The 15688-nt window shown below is 40.8% G+C and overlaps 1 protein-coding gene across 1 annotated transcript; it reads left to right on the forward strand.

Moving 5' to 3' along the window:
- The first annotated feature begins 208 nt into the window (after positions 1–208).
- LOC147458137 (uncharacterized) lies at positions 209–3098 on the forward strand. Its single transcript, XM_086511764.1, has one exon. It carries the CDS (start codon positions 2301–2303, stop codon positions 3096–3098), a length of 798 nt encoding a protein of 265 aa, XP_086367890.1. The 5' UTR covers positions 209–2300.
- Positions 3099–15688: the final 12590 nt, after the last annotated feature.

The following is a 15688-nucleotide window of genomic DNA, read 5'->3' on the forward strand; positions in this document are numbered from 1 at the left end:
CCTCTCCTTCTACTTAACCTTTCCTCCCTATACCTTCTCTATATCCACTCCTCCCTGTGGATTTTCTATTAGATTACTTATTATTATCCTCGCCTTACCGGCTTGTTTTATCCGGCTTTATGGCTTTGGGTAGGCCTTGTGTTTTCTTTTTAAACCTTGGATTTAATTTCAACCTTTTCAGTTTCTTCTTGAAGGACTCTCACACGTGCTGCTCACCTTTTCCTTCTCCTTCGGCCGGATTCCCCACCTACCTGCTCTTTTCCCATGCTCTGCGTTTTCCCATGCTTCTAGCCATTCTAGCCTTCGCCTTCACTTTGCCTTGCCCAGTTCTGCTTGGGAGTTCGCCATCGTTTGGTTTACATTGTAGTTGATTCTCTCAATCCGGCTCGCTAGTTTCTGTTGCCTGCACTCAGCCTTTTATCCTTCTATTGCTTGCCTTAGATCTTCTGAAAGGTTGCAAGCTCCCGTAAACGGCATGCTGCATTCAGCGCGAGCGTGGCGCAAGCACCGCTTGGTCTTAGCTTTCCTTATTTACACATCGGCTTGCTGACAATTTCAAACAATGGTGAAGGGAAGCCTCAAGCTTGCTGCAGTAAGGGGTAGCGCTTGCTACAGTAAGTGGTAGCGACGTTTACTCTGCATCACGAGCTACCTGTAATTACATCAGCTCATGGGCGTATTCTGCAGCATCCGCTCCTCGGAATATTCTTCACTTGAAGCCTTCAACCACCACGTAAACTGGAATGCGAGTAGAGAACCTCTGCAATTGGTTTTCTAGCTTGCCGTTGGACTTAGCGCATATACCTGCGTTGGCTTCTCTTGCTTTAGTACACCTGCCACCCGGTTTAAAGCTTGTCTTGTTTACACCTTATTGTTTACACAATGTCTTGCATATTGTATCGAGCTAAAACATGCTATGCATCAAGCTTGTTACATGCCATGCCTCAAGCCTGCTCTGCAATTATGGGAAGCTTTCCGGGCATCTTCTCGCTTTTGCAGGCCTTCGTCACCTGCTCTAACTTTGTAGGCTAGCATCATCGAATCGGCCCACCTTTAGCTTCTGCAGCTCATTGAGGGTGGTTCGCCTTCAGCTTCTGCTGCTCACCAAGGGCTGCTTCTTCCCTTTGCAGGCCTTCATCACCTGCTCTAACTTCGCAGGCCAGCTTCATCGAACTCGCAAGCCATCTTCATGTTGTGACGTGTTTTTACAGAATGATGCAAGCCACCCCAAGGACTTTGGAAAGGGTTTTTTAATGCTTTTGGATCCCTATTATGTAAATAAAGCATGCTTGTACAAAGGCGGTGTGTGCCAGTTGTCTCTACGCATGCGGGCCAATTGTGCGGGGTACATAGTTTTGTTGTTTTTGTACATAGACGTGTCGAAACTTGAAAGAGTCACTTAGTACTTGAAAAATATGAACAAAACTGAGTTCTTATCAGCTTGAGGTCGTGAGTGAGTGGGGGATTGGACAGAGGAAGATCTAGCAGCAAGAAGCCTTGATTGCCGCGAGGGATAGAGGCGTTTGGGAGTAGAGCAGCTTGTCTTGCTAGTCGAGGGCCCGATGTGGTGAGTTGAGAGTGTCTCTCCTCAATGGGTTGATGAAAATGGGTGCTTAGCTCTGCATATTGACCTCTCTTCATCTTGTTTTGAGGTATGGTGGCTATGGTGTGTGCAGCTCCTTGTGGTGCAGCTAGTCGAGGGTAAACTATGTGCTGCAATGCGTTGCTTGTACATATATCAAAGGGCAAGGTTTTCCCCAAGTTTTCCATCATTTTTTGATTTTTTTTGCTGAACTTTGTGGGTTTTCAAATTAATCTTGATTTGAGTGGGTTTTGGTCAAGCTATGTGTATATATGGGAGTGCCTGTGGAAGCCCTACTAGCACATGGAAGGGCGTTTGAAAAGAAGTGAAGCTCTTTGAGTTATTGTCAAAAGTGCAGAGATTTCCATGGTTTTTTTCTCACTTTTTTCCTTGATTTTATTGCTTCATTGATGTCTTTGAGTGCAATGGAGTGTAGTGGGAGTTGTAGCGGTGTAGAGGGAAGCTAGTCGGAGCTAGTCGAAGCTAGTCGAAGTTGAGTGTGTGTGAAATTGAGAAAATTAGTGAGAGAAGATCAGCCCATATTATCTCGAGAGAGCTATACTCTTCATCCTCTTTTCTTAGTGTTGGTTTGAAGTGTTGTAGAGGCCAGCCCCCCAATCCTTCACATAAACTGGTGCCCCCACAGAGGAGAAGAGAATCCTTCTAAGAGGGTTTTGATCTACAGATTGACATCCATTTGAAGATCAACTCAAGGCCTATGGCGGGAGATGGGTATGAAGTCTTCAAGGGTGGGAAAGGAGAAGATGTGGACAAGTTCATCCGAAGGATCGAATTGATTGCATTGAAGAGCAATAGGGACGATGATGCATTCAAGGTACGTCTGGTGAGTTTGCTACTTGAAGGTGAAGCACGTGAATGGTATGAAGATAGGCTTGAAGGTGGTGTAAAGGGAGATTGGAATCTTCTTTCTCATGCCTTGAGAGAAGAGTTTGAGAAGGAGGATGATCCTGAGTATTTGTGGAGAGAGCTAAGCAAGCTACAACAAGGAGAACATGAAGACATCAATGTGCACATAAACAGGTTTGAAGCTTGTTGGAGAAAGATCATAAAGGGATTTGAAGAGAATCAAATGTCCCCTGATTTTTTGAAGAAAGATAGGTTTGTGGTTGTCTTACATCAAAGCATTAGAAACAAGGTGGAGCTCAAGGACCCAAGGACCTACAATGAGGCAGTAAAGGTTGCTAGAGAACAATGGAGAAAGAAGGTGAGAAGGCATAAAATGGCAAATAGGAAAAGAGAAGCAAATGTACATCAAAGGGATGGTTATGTATCAACAAATAATGTGGTCGAGCCTTTGCCCTTGAATATGCATGTTGAAAGGGAAATCCATGTAGAAGCTCCAAGAGTGGACAATAGAGGACAGAAATCCTTTCACCAAGACATTCAAAGATTGACAGAGCAAATAGGAAACCTCAACCTTGCTATGCAAACTATCCAACAGCAAGTAAGAAGACCTCAAGAGAACAGCCTCAAAGGAATAGAGGTGATAATGTGATGTGTCACAATTGTGGGGAGAGAGGGCATATATCGCCCAATTGCAATCAACCAAGGAGAGAGCCAGGAGGTATATATCCTATCATACAAAGACAAATAGGTAATGAAGGCAAGGTATATATCCTATCATACAAAGACAAATAGGTAATGAAGGCAATGTAAATGGAAATGTGCAACCTCTCCAAGGTCAAGGACTTGCACAACAACAGGGACAAAATCAAGCTCAAGCACCTCCATAATTTAACGTAGGAATTTTGGAGGCAGATGAGGAGGGAGATGAAGATGATGAGGTTGATGTCTTTGCAAATAAGAGAACAAGGGCACAAAAATCAGGGAGTGAAGGCCTTTTCAAAGAGGAAAGAGCAAGGACAAAGCCAAGGAGAGATGTAGATAAAGGCAAGGCACCTATGGAAGAGGCTGAAAGTAGTAAGCACGCAAAGGTAAGGGCAAGAAGAAGGAAGATAGGCATGGATGATTTTCAGCTTGGGAAGGGTCAATCAGCATACAATCTCTTAGAAGACTTGAAGAACAAGAGGGCCGACATATCATATGGGCAACTCTTGCATTTGAGCTCAAGTATGAGAAGGCACTGGCATAAACTAGCTAGTGTTAGAAGGGTGAAGGTAAAGACACGCAATGCACATGTAGTGCAGCTTCATAAAGTTACTGATGTTTTGCCTGTGGTTGATGCTTGGATACATGGAAGGAGGGTGAATAAGGCATACATGGATGGTGGAGCCTAAGTGTGCATTATGACAGAGGAAACAATGCAGCAATTGGGATTGCAACTCACAGGAAAATCCTTATTCAGTGTGAAGATGGCAAATAGTAGTAGAGTGAAATGCTTGGGAGTTATTCATTACTTGGAGCTTAATGTTTTGGGTCAAAGGGCTATCATGGACATTCATGTGATGCCTGCAAAGCTTGGGGCATATCCAGTTATATTGGGTAGACCTTGGTTGATTGCTATGAGGTCACGACAGGACTGGTACAGGAGATGTATTGACCTCTTTGTGGACAGGCGTAAAGAGAAGAGGATTAGATATGATATGAAAACATGTAAGGTGCTGGAAATTGATGATGAACCAACTGTGCATCAAGATTTATCGCCATCCACTTATGACATGTGTGACAGTTCTTCTAGTGCATCCTCTACATGTACTGACGATGAGGTTTATGATCAAAGTCTTCTTGATCTTGATGTAGATCTTTATGGGATACATGTATATGATGAAAATTGTGATAAAGGGAATGCTATGAGATCAAAAAATGACCACGGGGCTGACCATGAGCCGAATGTACCAAAAGCTGAATTAATGGATATGCTTACAGGTGACCTGACTAGTCGAGAGAGAGAAGCATATGATGCATTGTTTGATAAGTATCCTAAGTTTTTTCCCAAAGATTATGCTCAAATGAGGGGAACAAAGAGTGTTGTTCATGAAATAAAGCTTAAAGAAGGTGCAAAGCCTGTTGCTCAAAAGCTAAGGAGATTCATTCAACGAAAGGTATTGGAGATAGAGGTGAGTAAGCTTTTGCAAGCTGGTTTTATCTACCTTGTGGATGATGCAGAATGGGTTTCCCCTGTGGTTATAGTTCCAAAAAAGGGAAATAAATGGAGAATATGTGTGGACTATAAGCCATTGAATGCGGCAACAAAGCGGCATCACTATCCCCTTCCCTTTCAGGATGAGATTTTGGACACTGTTGCAGGTCATGAGAGATATTCGGTATGTGATGGGTTTAGTGGGTATTTTCAAATTGGGATTGCATATGAAGATCAAAAGAAGACCAGCTTTTTGACCCCATGGGGAGTGTTTTGCTATAGGGTGATGCCCTTTGGCTTGATGAATTCTTATGCGAGCTTCCAAAGTTGGATGGACAAAGTATTGGGGCCTTACCTTGGAAGCTTTGTAAAAGTCTTTATGGATGATTTTTGTGTTTACAGTGATAGAATGCTTCATGTGAAAAATCTTGATATGGTGTTTAAAAGGATTGATGATGATGGGAGTCAACTCAATCCTTTGAAATGTAAAATTGCAAGAGCTAGAGTGATACTTCTTGGCCATGAGATAAGTGAGAATGGGATAGCTCCAGATCCTGCAAAAGCGGAATGTTTGCTTATGATGGAGAGTCCTAAAAGTACAAAGGAATTGATGAGTTTTGTACAAAAGCTAAGGTACTTGTCAAGGTCTTTTTGTATGCTTGCTGAATATGTGCACCCTTTGTAAGAAGCAACACAAAAAGACCCTTTTCTTTGGACTGAGCATGAGCAAACAGCTTTTGAGGACGTCAAGGAAAAGCTATCTACATTACCTTTGATGATGCCTCCTTGTTGGGATGAAATGTTTTACTTGAGCTTGAGTGTGGGTGAGCATGCTATTGGTGCAGTATTGATGCAAAAAGGAAAAAAGCAATCTTATATGAGGCCGGTTTACTACATAAGCAAAGTGAAGAATGATGCACAAAAATCTTGGCATGAGATCGAGCAATTGGTTTGGGCATTGGTATATGCAACAAAAAGGCTGAAATCTTATCTTATTTGTAAGCCTTTTGTGGTGTTAACATCATGTAGTTTATTGCCTCATGCACTAAGGTATCCTGGGGATAGTCCTAAATTGCAAAAGTGGATACTTAGCTTGCAACAATTTGACACGAGCTTTACTAAGGAGGATAGTGTGAGAGCAAATATGGCGGATATGCTCACTTTAAAGAGATTCATGCAAGGAGTGAGTTGAAGAAAGATTTGGAAAAGACGATAGCACCAAGCACAACTATGCATGCAGAGCTTCAGGATGTAGAGGGTACCTTATACTTTGACGGGGCTTTCAAGAGGAGCATTAATAAGGGCACTATTGGTTATGTATTTGTGGATAAAAATGGCATTGAGTGCTGGTTTGGAAGCCAAGAAGTGGATGTAAAGAGTAATAATGAGGCTGAGTATGCAAGCCTCTGTTTGGGCTTGGAAGAATGTGTCAAAAGACATGTAAGGAGGCTGTTAATCAAAGGTGATTCTATGTTGATTGTGCGGCAAGTTCAAGGTACCTGGAAGGTAAATCAAGAAGGCATGAAGGGCTGGTTTTTCAAAGTGAGGAAGTTGTTAAAGTCTTTTACTTCCTTTCAAATATGGCATGTACCACGAAATATGAATGTAAGGGCTCATGAGTTGGCGGAACAGGTGTTCACAAAGGATGTGCATGCGGTGATAATTAAAGGGCCAAGGTATCTTGGAAGGGAATCCCTCCATGAGGAAGAACATGTGTTGCAAACGGATTTTGCAAGAAAGGGATTGGCTTCTCAACAAAGGCATGCAATCACACGAAGAGCTATGAGGTATATCTTGATTGGAGAGAAAATGTATCACAAGGGGGCTGATGGTGTCATGAGAAGAGTTCTCTACCATGATGAAATTTTGATTGCTTAAAAGCATGTCATGAGGAAGGATGTGGAGGCCATTTTGGAGTGGAAATTACAAGAAGGAAAGTATTGAATTCTCAACTTATGTGGCCAAGTATGAATAGGGATGTTGTGCATTGGTGTAGAAGCTGTCACGAGTGCCAAATATATCAAAAGAGAAATCTGATGCCTGAGCCTTTGAGACACATTGTAAGCTATGGACCTTTTGAGAAGTGGGGTGTGGATGTAATTGGTCCTCTTCCAGGCACTAGAAATGGGAAGCACTACATACTTAGTGCAGTGGATTATATGACTATTTGACCAAGTGGACAGAGGCTAAGGCAACCAAAAAGAATGATGCTAGAACCACAACCGCATTCTTGTATGAGAATGTATTCACAAGATATGAACTTCCAATTAAAATTGTTAGTAATAGGGGAACTCATTTCCTAAATGAGGTAAGTGAGTATTCTTTTGAATAAATTTATGATTATCTATAACAAATCCGTTCCATATCATCCACAAGCGAATGGAGAAGTTGAGCACACGAATCAAATTCTTAGCTCGGTATTGACCTAAAGTGGTTAGTTCAGGACGAACTCATTGGGAAATGAATCTACATGCCGCTCTATGGGCTCATAGAGTTTCATTCAAGAAGCTTTAAATGCTACACGCTTTAACCTTGTTTATGGTCTTGATGCCATACTACCGATAGAATTTCTATTTCCAATACTAAGGGTAGCTAAAGATATTGAGTGAACCGGACATGAATTGTTAGAGAGGTTTAAAGATTTAGAAAAGCTTGATGAACAAAGGCTAACAGTTGTAGCTCACAACTATGCATAAAAACGGAAGCAAAAACAATTTTTTGATTCACATCTAGTCACGAAAATCTTTTAAAAAGGGGGCCTGGTTTTAGTTTATTTCCTGAAGCAACACATTTGCAAATTCAAGAAAAAGGAAAATGGATCGTTTATCATTGAAGATGTATCTCCAAGTGGAGCAGTTAAGTTGTCCACTATAGATGGTGAACCAATGGCTAACTTGATTAGTGGATACCGCTTAAAGAATTACCATTTATCACTAACTTATGATTTGCTAGAGAAAATACATGCAGCAAAGCAAAGAGAGATTAAACGACAACAGGTTATTGATAAGCTCAAGAGGAAGCTCAACTTCAAGTACTCAAGAGGAAAGCTACTTTCAGAAATCAACAAGTACCTATTCCCAACAACACTTTGGAACCAGATGAAAGACTATGGGAATCATAGAATGATGCAGTATCAACGGATGATGAATGATTAGATGGAATTGACCTTCACATCACAATACAATTGAACAATCATAGCACAAATGCACTAGTAGATACCGGCACTTGAATGAATGCAGTCAGTTATTCCATTTACAAGAAAGATACGAATCAGTCCTTAGCATTGAAAATATCTGCTATCAAAGGATGCAACAAAACCCAATATCGGCATTGGGAGTAGTCAACTTGAATGTGATAGTAAATGGATTTTCATGCCCCCATCAATTTGTATGCATACCAGATGAACATATGAATGAAACGATGATTCTTGGAATCTCATGGATGCCAACATACAAGGCAGTACCAGATTGGGTCACCAATCAACTCAAGCTATCACTTAAAGGAGGACAACTCTTAGTTCCAATTGCACTGAGCAAAGAGGAATGGAAAAAAGGTCGCCCACAAAAGAAACAAGGGAATCATAGATTCACGTCAACCTCTAGACAAGAAACTGCTACAAGTAGCATGCAAGGAGTCAAACAGATTTGGGTACCAAAAGCACAAATCAAGGACAATCGGTCTCAAATTTGGGTGCCCAAAAACTCATCTACCATACTGAAGAAATTTCACATCTAACAACTCAGAGAAAAACATCTTTCAGAAGAGAAAACAACACTAGATGGGTTTGGAAACCAAAGGAGTATTTATCTTCTCCACAAGCTTTAAAGCCGATAAATCAGTGGAAAGTTGAATTTCGAAAACCTCCACCACAACTATTCATGAACGGAAAACCAAAATACCAATGGAGAGTTAAATCTCAACAGCCGTCATCATTGATACCTACAGCTCAGGAAATCAGTGTGCCAAAGCCTATTAAGACTAACAGGGGCATCTCGGGAAAAGTACTTTAGAAAGTCCGAGTATAGATATCCAAGATAGCCCGAAATCACCTCATTTCCACTAGTCACTCTTGGAGAAGAGAGCTCTACCTTCTTTGTGCGTGATTTTCGGAGTACACAGTCACCCATTTTTAGTACCGTTTCACACGAGACATGAGGGGTAAGTTTTAAATTCATCAAAGAACATTTCTATGCAGTCCGGTAAAAGGTCTAGACCCAAGAAAAAACCTAGAATCCCAACTGTGAACGGAGTCCTACGACACAAAAACGACCATAGCGGCCTGTCAACTCAATCGAATTGGACAAGACTTGAATTGTAGCATGCTCATAGATAGTAGAACACTTCCATATCATTATATGACCATCTGGCATGGGTCGAGGGGGTCCACAAGTTAATAATCTAGGTTTTTACTACATGCCAAAATTGAATTCTGACTCCACCGGCAGCTTATAGACAAGGTCTATACACAATGTACCTAGATGGTTTCAAGAAAACGGTCAGGGCAAGCTCTCTAACAACAGGAAACAACTCGAAGACTACAATGTGTCAATTTTGACATATGGAGTCAAATTGACCCCAAATGAGCCCAAACTCGATGAGCAGCATTAGGACTTTGTAGCGGACACGTCCATGGCTTCAAAAGTGACCAAACAACTCTACATACAAGTGGTAACAAAAATCAGAGATTTCAGAGTCGACAAGAGTACAAAGTGATGCCGATATGACCAATCTTACCAAACTCATTTTAGGACTTGTTTTAGTTGTAATGAAGATGTGTAGGTTGGTAGAATCGCTGTCATTGCTGTCCTCATTAAGCTTGCCTTTGCCATTGTTCTTTTCAGAGCTCTTGCCTTTGTCTTTGGATTTTCAATCTCGAGACAAATGACCACGATTATCAAACTTCAAGGCCTCCGTCTTTGAAGTCCTTTGGTTCATCTATCGGTGTCAAATGGTCACACATAATTGGCCTGATGACATGGTTGTTCTTTGACCCAAAAGTTTCTAGGCCTCTCATCGTCCTCGTCCTCAAGGTCCATCCTCTTGACAAAGTATCCATATTTGTCTTTGTACATGCAAGGCGGAGCCCTGGACAATACTCTTCGGGGCTGTAGTTTCTCTTCTTCCAACACCTCGTAGTCATCAACATCTTCGACGTCTGTGCCTCTGCAATTATTATCGGCACGTGCACCCAAAACTCCTATGGTGATGCACCCACCCCGAGCTACTTCTATCAACACAATCATAGTAGCAGTCAATTGCTCATCCAAAGAGAACTTCATTGGTAGAGGGGCAAACCCTCGCATCACAAGTATCCTAGCCAAAGCTCTATCAATGAGCACATGTGTCTCTTCATCCATTTCACCTAATGGGTCATCAAATCCCCAATTGACTTCATTTGCATTGCAAACCTAACCAAAAGAAACTATACCCAAGGCATCACTCGTGCAATCCATAGAAAAACCTAGCTGGTCCTCCCTTTGGTTAGCATCCAACACATCATGAGCATCAGAAGTTTTTGCTTCATCATCTCCCTCTTGTTGACTTGGTAGACTTGCTTGGTTGTCCATAGACTTGGCTTCATCTTTTTTTAATAAGCTTCGAACCATTTTCACTACAACCACGCTTTTTACTCTACCTTCATCAACAAATTCATCAACATAGATCCGAATAGCACCTTTGATTGCATGTATTTCTCCACAAGTTTAGACATTTCAACTTGCACGTCCTTCACATTGGCCACTACCATACTATGAGATAAACAATAAGGTACCTTAACCCTTACCAGCACAATCTCATCAGACTCTGACTCCTTGCCACAGGATGGGGACTCATCCGCTCTATCCTCTTCGCTTTAATCCCAAAAAACTCGAGCTTGTAGCTTCATCATCATAACCATGGGCCAACTGTGTATTAGCATCCACATCCTCTTGCTACTCCACAAAAGCTTGAACATCATCTTGACTCCGCACATACTCTTCACCCACTTCCAAGCAACTCTTCCACATCTTTAATCACGAACATACCATTATCCGCACATCTCAATTCGTTGCCTTCCACACACACACAACCTCTTTCTGTCCCTCTTTGCACAACCGAGACCTCGAGGGGGACAAACCTATGGCAACGCATGCATACAAGCAGAGAAGAGAAGGGAGAATCGACACAAAATGACAACAATGATGGCTTCACTTCCCAACAAACGACACCATATACAAAAACATGCTCCAAGCCGCCACACTCCTCAACAAGCTCAAACATAACCTAATTACAAGAACTCCATGAATTGTGCACGGCACTCTCCTCCTGCTCTCCTTCTTCACCATGTTCAAAACCAAAAAATGGCCAAAGGCCTTGGCTTTCAAAAAGCCCTTATTACTTCACAGAAATCCCTCTTATAGGGAGGCTACGCTTCAAAAAAACCAAAAAATGGGGTTTGCTTGGCTCGTGTAGCTCAAGAGTGCTTCTCTTAGCAATTTGCATCCTTTTTATCCACTTGGTGGTCCCCATTTAGCATTCATGGCACCACTTGGACACCTCGGCATCCCTCTCTCACAATACCACATGTGAATCACCTTCTTGATCCCTGAGGGGATGTCACAGTTCCGTGACAACCCCTTGGATGCATGTCCTCCTCAATAAAATAATGAGGGTCATTTAGAGGCCTCACAAGACCAAGCCCTACATCAACTCCGTAGTCTACAACCACCACAGCCGCCGCGAGCAGTGCCTGCACAGGCTCACCATAGTCAAGCCAAGGAGAGCTCCCCTCTCCATGCTTCACATTGCCAAGGGGGAGTGCACCCTCTAGGTCAAATACCTAATGGCCCCAAATCCTTGCAAGAAAGAGGAATGCACTGACCATGCAAGGGTAGACAAAGCATTTGAGCCTATAAAAGCTACACTAGAAGCATATCAAGTAGGGTTACTAGTTGAGCAAAATTCGGAAATAGTACCCAAAGCCCAAGCTAGATCAATATAAGCTTGAAGCTTATCAAAGGTTGGAACAAATTATCCAAAAGCTTTTGGACATGCAAAAGAAAGGAGCATCTACACTAGTCAAAACAAAATGAAGTAACTCAAAAACTAGTGAAAATGCGGACAAAGTACAAGAAAAAAAGCTTGAGTTCATGAGACAACCAACTCTTATTGTGCTAGATATGGTGGAAGATTGGCATAATCCTCTATAGGATGCAGTGAGAGACTCAAATAATTGTAGCTAGAGTTTAGGATCTACACCATTTGCAAAGTTATGTTTAGAACATCCACCCATGGAAGTGGACATGCGATATTTATATAGAGATTGGGGTTTGGGAAAATCGAGAAATTCAAGAGAAAATTTACTCTTAAAACCCCACCATCATTCCTAGGTGAGCTTGAAGAAAAGTATTTAGTTTGTACAACAACCAAAGTGATGAAACCCAAGGAGAATTTGGATGTTGGAAATTTGCATTCTATAATGTCCACAAAAATAAAGTTCATGTTAACACTGGGAGAACTACTAAATCTTAGAACTAACCTATGGAGCAACTTACATAAAAATTTTGATAAAATGGAAATCAAGGGTCTAACTCAAGAGCATGTCGAGAAACTAAAACAAAAATAGTCTTAAATAGAAAAACTGTAAAATTTGTTCCAATGGGGGCTAGAATTGCCATGACACCAAGAAAGTGTAGGGAGGTTGGGGTAAACCCAATACTAGAAAGACACATATGAAGCTACAACTTGCAGATGGAAAAGTGGAAAGAAGACTAGGATTTCTAGAAGATGTATAGTCAATTCTTGTGGCATTGACTATTAGCAAACTTTTGAAATTGTGGATTTTGGAAAGAAATCCAATCAAGATGTCATATTGGAAAAATAAATTATGACAGAATTGTAACTAATTCAAAACTTGGGATAATTATGTATACCTCAAAAAAGTAGGATCAATCACAATGTTCAATTTAGAAGATCATCCTTTCATAGATGTGTCAAAAAATTCTATTCAATCCCTTTGAATGGAGTCATATTTTGGCGATAATGGATACATGTGGGAGTGAATCCACTCCTACTACATTTTCCGATGGAGAAGGTTATGATATGATCCCACTTTAGATGGTGTCAGTGATACATTGAGAGCCAACATGAAAAGGGATATATCTGCATTCAAGATACAATAACAAATTTCCATCAATGACTTGTATGGGCAAGAAGAAGAGGTTGAATTTACCTTTTATGATGTTTCACATGAGATAGAAGAGGATCTTATTACTATTAGTGGCTCCAATTCAAGAACACAATGCTCAAGACCGCCCTTGCTAGCAAGAAATGGCAAAAAAAGTTCTTTGATTTTTTATGACGCAATTAAAAAAAGCATTACAAAAAGAAACAATAGGTTTTTAAAAACAAGAACACACACAATGCCTACCATGAGAGTTAAATACTCATTTCCTTGTATGACAAAGGATTGTGTCAAAGACAAAATAATTGATCAAAATTTTGGCTAGATTCCAAGCGCTCATGAGTTATGCTTTCAAAGAATACCCAAGAATTTTCTAAGAAGTTTATATGAATGACCTCTTTGCTTATTCTTCTTTGTGGGGAGATATCACTTTGATCACCTAAAAAAGATCTTGAACAATGCTACCTTTATAAAATTTGTTGAATCTTGAGGTGCGTTTATAGCGAGAAAAAGTAAAATTTAGGACACTGTGAAAAATTCGGATATTGAGAAGATCAAGGCCATCATCTCCGTTCTTGAGATTAGTATTTTTAAACTGATAAGTCACATCTTGATCAAGATGACATACTTAGGCGAATTTGCTATCGTGCTGTCCTCTCACCCTAGTGATGGGAATTTCAATCTCAACTACGGGAGGGATAGGCATCATAAGATTTATTTTTCCCAAGATGAGTTTTTGCTAATCAACAAGCCCTTATTCAATGACAAGGCACCTTTGCATGGGGATCTATGATCCCATATGGCAAACAAAGACATGGGTGAGTCACACACACTCGAATTTCAATATCAACTACGGGAGGGATAAGCATCATAAGATTTATTTTTCCCAAGATGAGTTTTTGTTAATCAACAAGCCCTTATTCAATGACAAGGCACCTTTGCATGGGGATCTATGATCCCATATGGCAAACAAAGACATGGGTGAGTCACACACACTCTTTCCCATCCTCTTATGTAGGCCATAGTGGCTTTTCATTGTGTAATAAACATTCATCCATATATGCGATTGCATGCATATAAGAGTTGCTATACTCTACATACTTGCTCCTTTCTGCATTTCCATTATGTGAAACCTTCACAGAGTCCTTCGCTTCATCTACTTGCGGCAACGCAAGGAGTAAAACCACTATGCAACAATCGAAGTTGAACTCCGGTGTTTGCATAAAATATTTAAAGCCCTTTGCACTAACTAACCACCCATGATGACCTTGTTGTCAACTTTGTAATGCATTCAATATAAACAAATTCCAATTTTTTTGTGCTCTCCCAACCCTCCCCCTCATCCAGTCGCATGGATCGCTCATGGCCGACACATGCATGTACATGCTGCCTACTCTTGCGCGCCACGTGGCTCCCTCGTGCACCATTTGACAACCCTTTCCTTTTCCTATTTGATCACCAAGGCGGTATCTTCCAAGATTTTTACTAATCAACCCTCCGAAAAATCAACCTCTTGCTAGATTTTTGTAACTAATGGAAAAAGAGAAAAGTCTAAAGATTTAATATGAATGAAAAAATAAAATTCCAAAGCCGCTTATATAACTAATACTAGTGTCCTTTGACTTTCCATTCTCTCTCTCTCTTTCAATTTCCATCTAAGGTGGGGTGGGGTGGGGTGGGGGGTAATCACAGTGGCATGTATAAGATAAATCCTTTCCTTTCGTGTATTTTAGTGTATACATTATGTGTATTTAACTTGTGTATAAGGAATCGACAAAACCATGACTCAATGGATGTGTACTTAAGTATGCATGCATGTATATGAGTGTAAAATGTAACCAAGTGGCTATGTCATGATGGTAGAAGCTTGGGATTTGCACCCACACACACACACACACACACACACACACACACACACACAGAGAGAGAGAGAGAGAGAGAGAGAGAGAGCACATTCCAAGTTCACTGTAGACCATTTAAATTTGCTAGAGCATGTTTTTGAAAACCTAGGTTTTACCTACAATTTCAGCTAAGCAAAAAGAATTTTGTGAGATGCAACACTTGATTCACCCTAAGCTAAATGTAATCTCTCTTGAAACTTTCACAATATTGATTGTTCATTTTCAGTTATGTAGTGCAAGGAAAAATGCAAATAGCTATCATTACAAAACCATGCAGCAAAAAATTGTTGAAGGAGGTTTCCTCATGCACCCAAAGATGATATTTCTCTAATTGGACCCACAAAATGATGATAGCGGCACAGTAGTCAATCAACATGGCCCACTACCAAAATGACCAACAATGAAATCCACACATGCTCAAATCTCCCATTTTGTAACCATCAGATTGAAAAGATTATCATTTCAATTCAACCTTAATTTTGAAGTTCACAATGTGGGTGTTAGTCATAAATCACTATAAGTAACTTGCAACTGGTTGTTAAATTAGTTTTCTTTTAAAACTGAAGACCACAACCTAACAATTTTATCGTCCATCCACCAAGCTTACTAGATTGGGCATGGATATGGTAGAGCACTTGCATCCTTTATTGGCCTGCTTAAAAAAGCCTTAAAAAACAAGGGATTTAGGAGTGCATTCATAGGAGTTTGACCTCATAGTGTGAAGCATCCACTCATCAAAATCCTCCTTAATTGGATGTGTGCAACTCCTTGGACTACGATCACAGAAAGTACAAGCATGGGAACTACTTGCCCCTATATGTGCATCAGTCCCCAATTCTTTTTTACCTACTTCTGAAAAAATTGTGGACTGGTTATTTCTCAAGCATAATGAATGCCCCTACCTTTAAAATCTAAAGAAGAAGTTCCCAAGAGACCACAAAGTTGACAAAGAACCACATGGGGTCATCTGTCCGAGAGTTGGA

This window comes from Adiantum capillus-veneris, chromosome 5, assembly GCF_014529385.1.
Source record: "Adiantum capillus-veneris isolate H3 chromosome 5, ASM1452938v2, whole genome shotgun sequence".
NCBI lineage: Eukaryota > Viridiplantae > Streptophyta > Polypodiopsida > Polypodiales > Pteridaceae > Adiantum > Adiantum capillus-veneris.

What these genes read in the sequence shown, in the direction of transcription:
- LOC147458137 (XM_086511764.1), top strand. Translation starts at nt 2,301, where the DNA reads ATGGCGGGAGATGGGTATGAAGTCTTCAAGGGTGGGAAAGGAGAAGAT.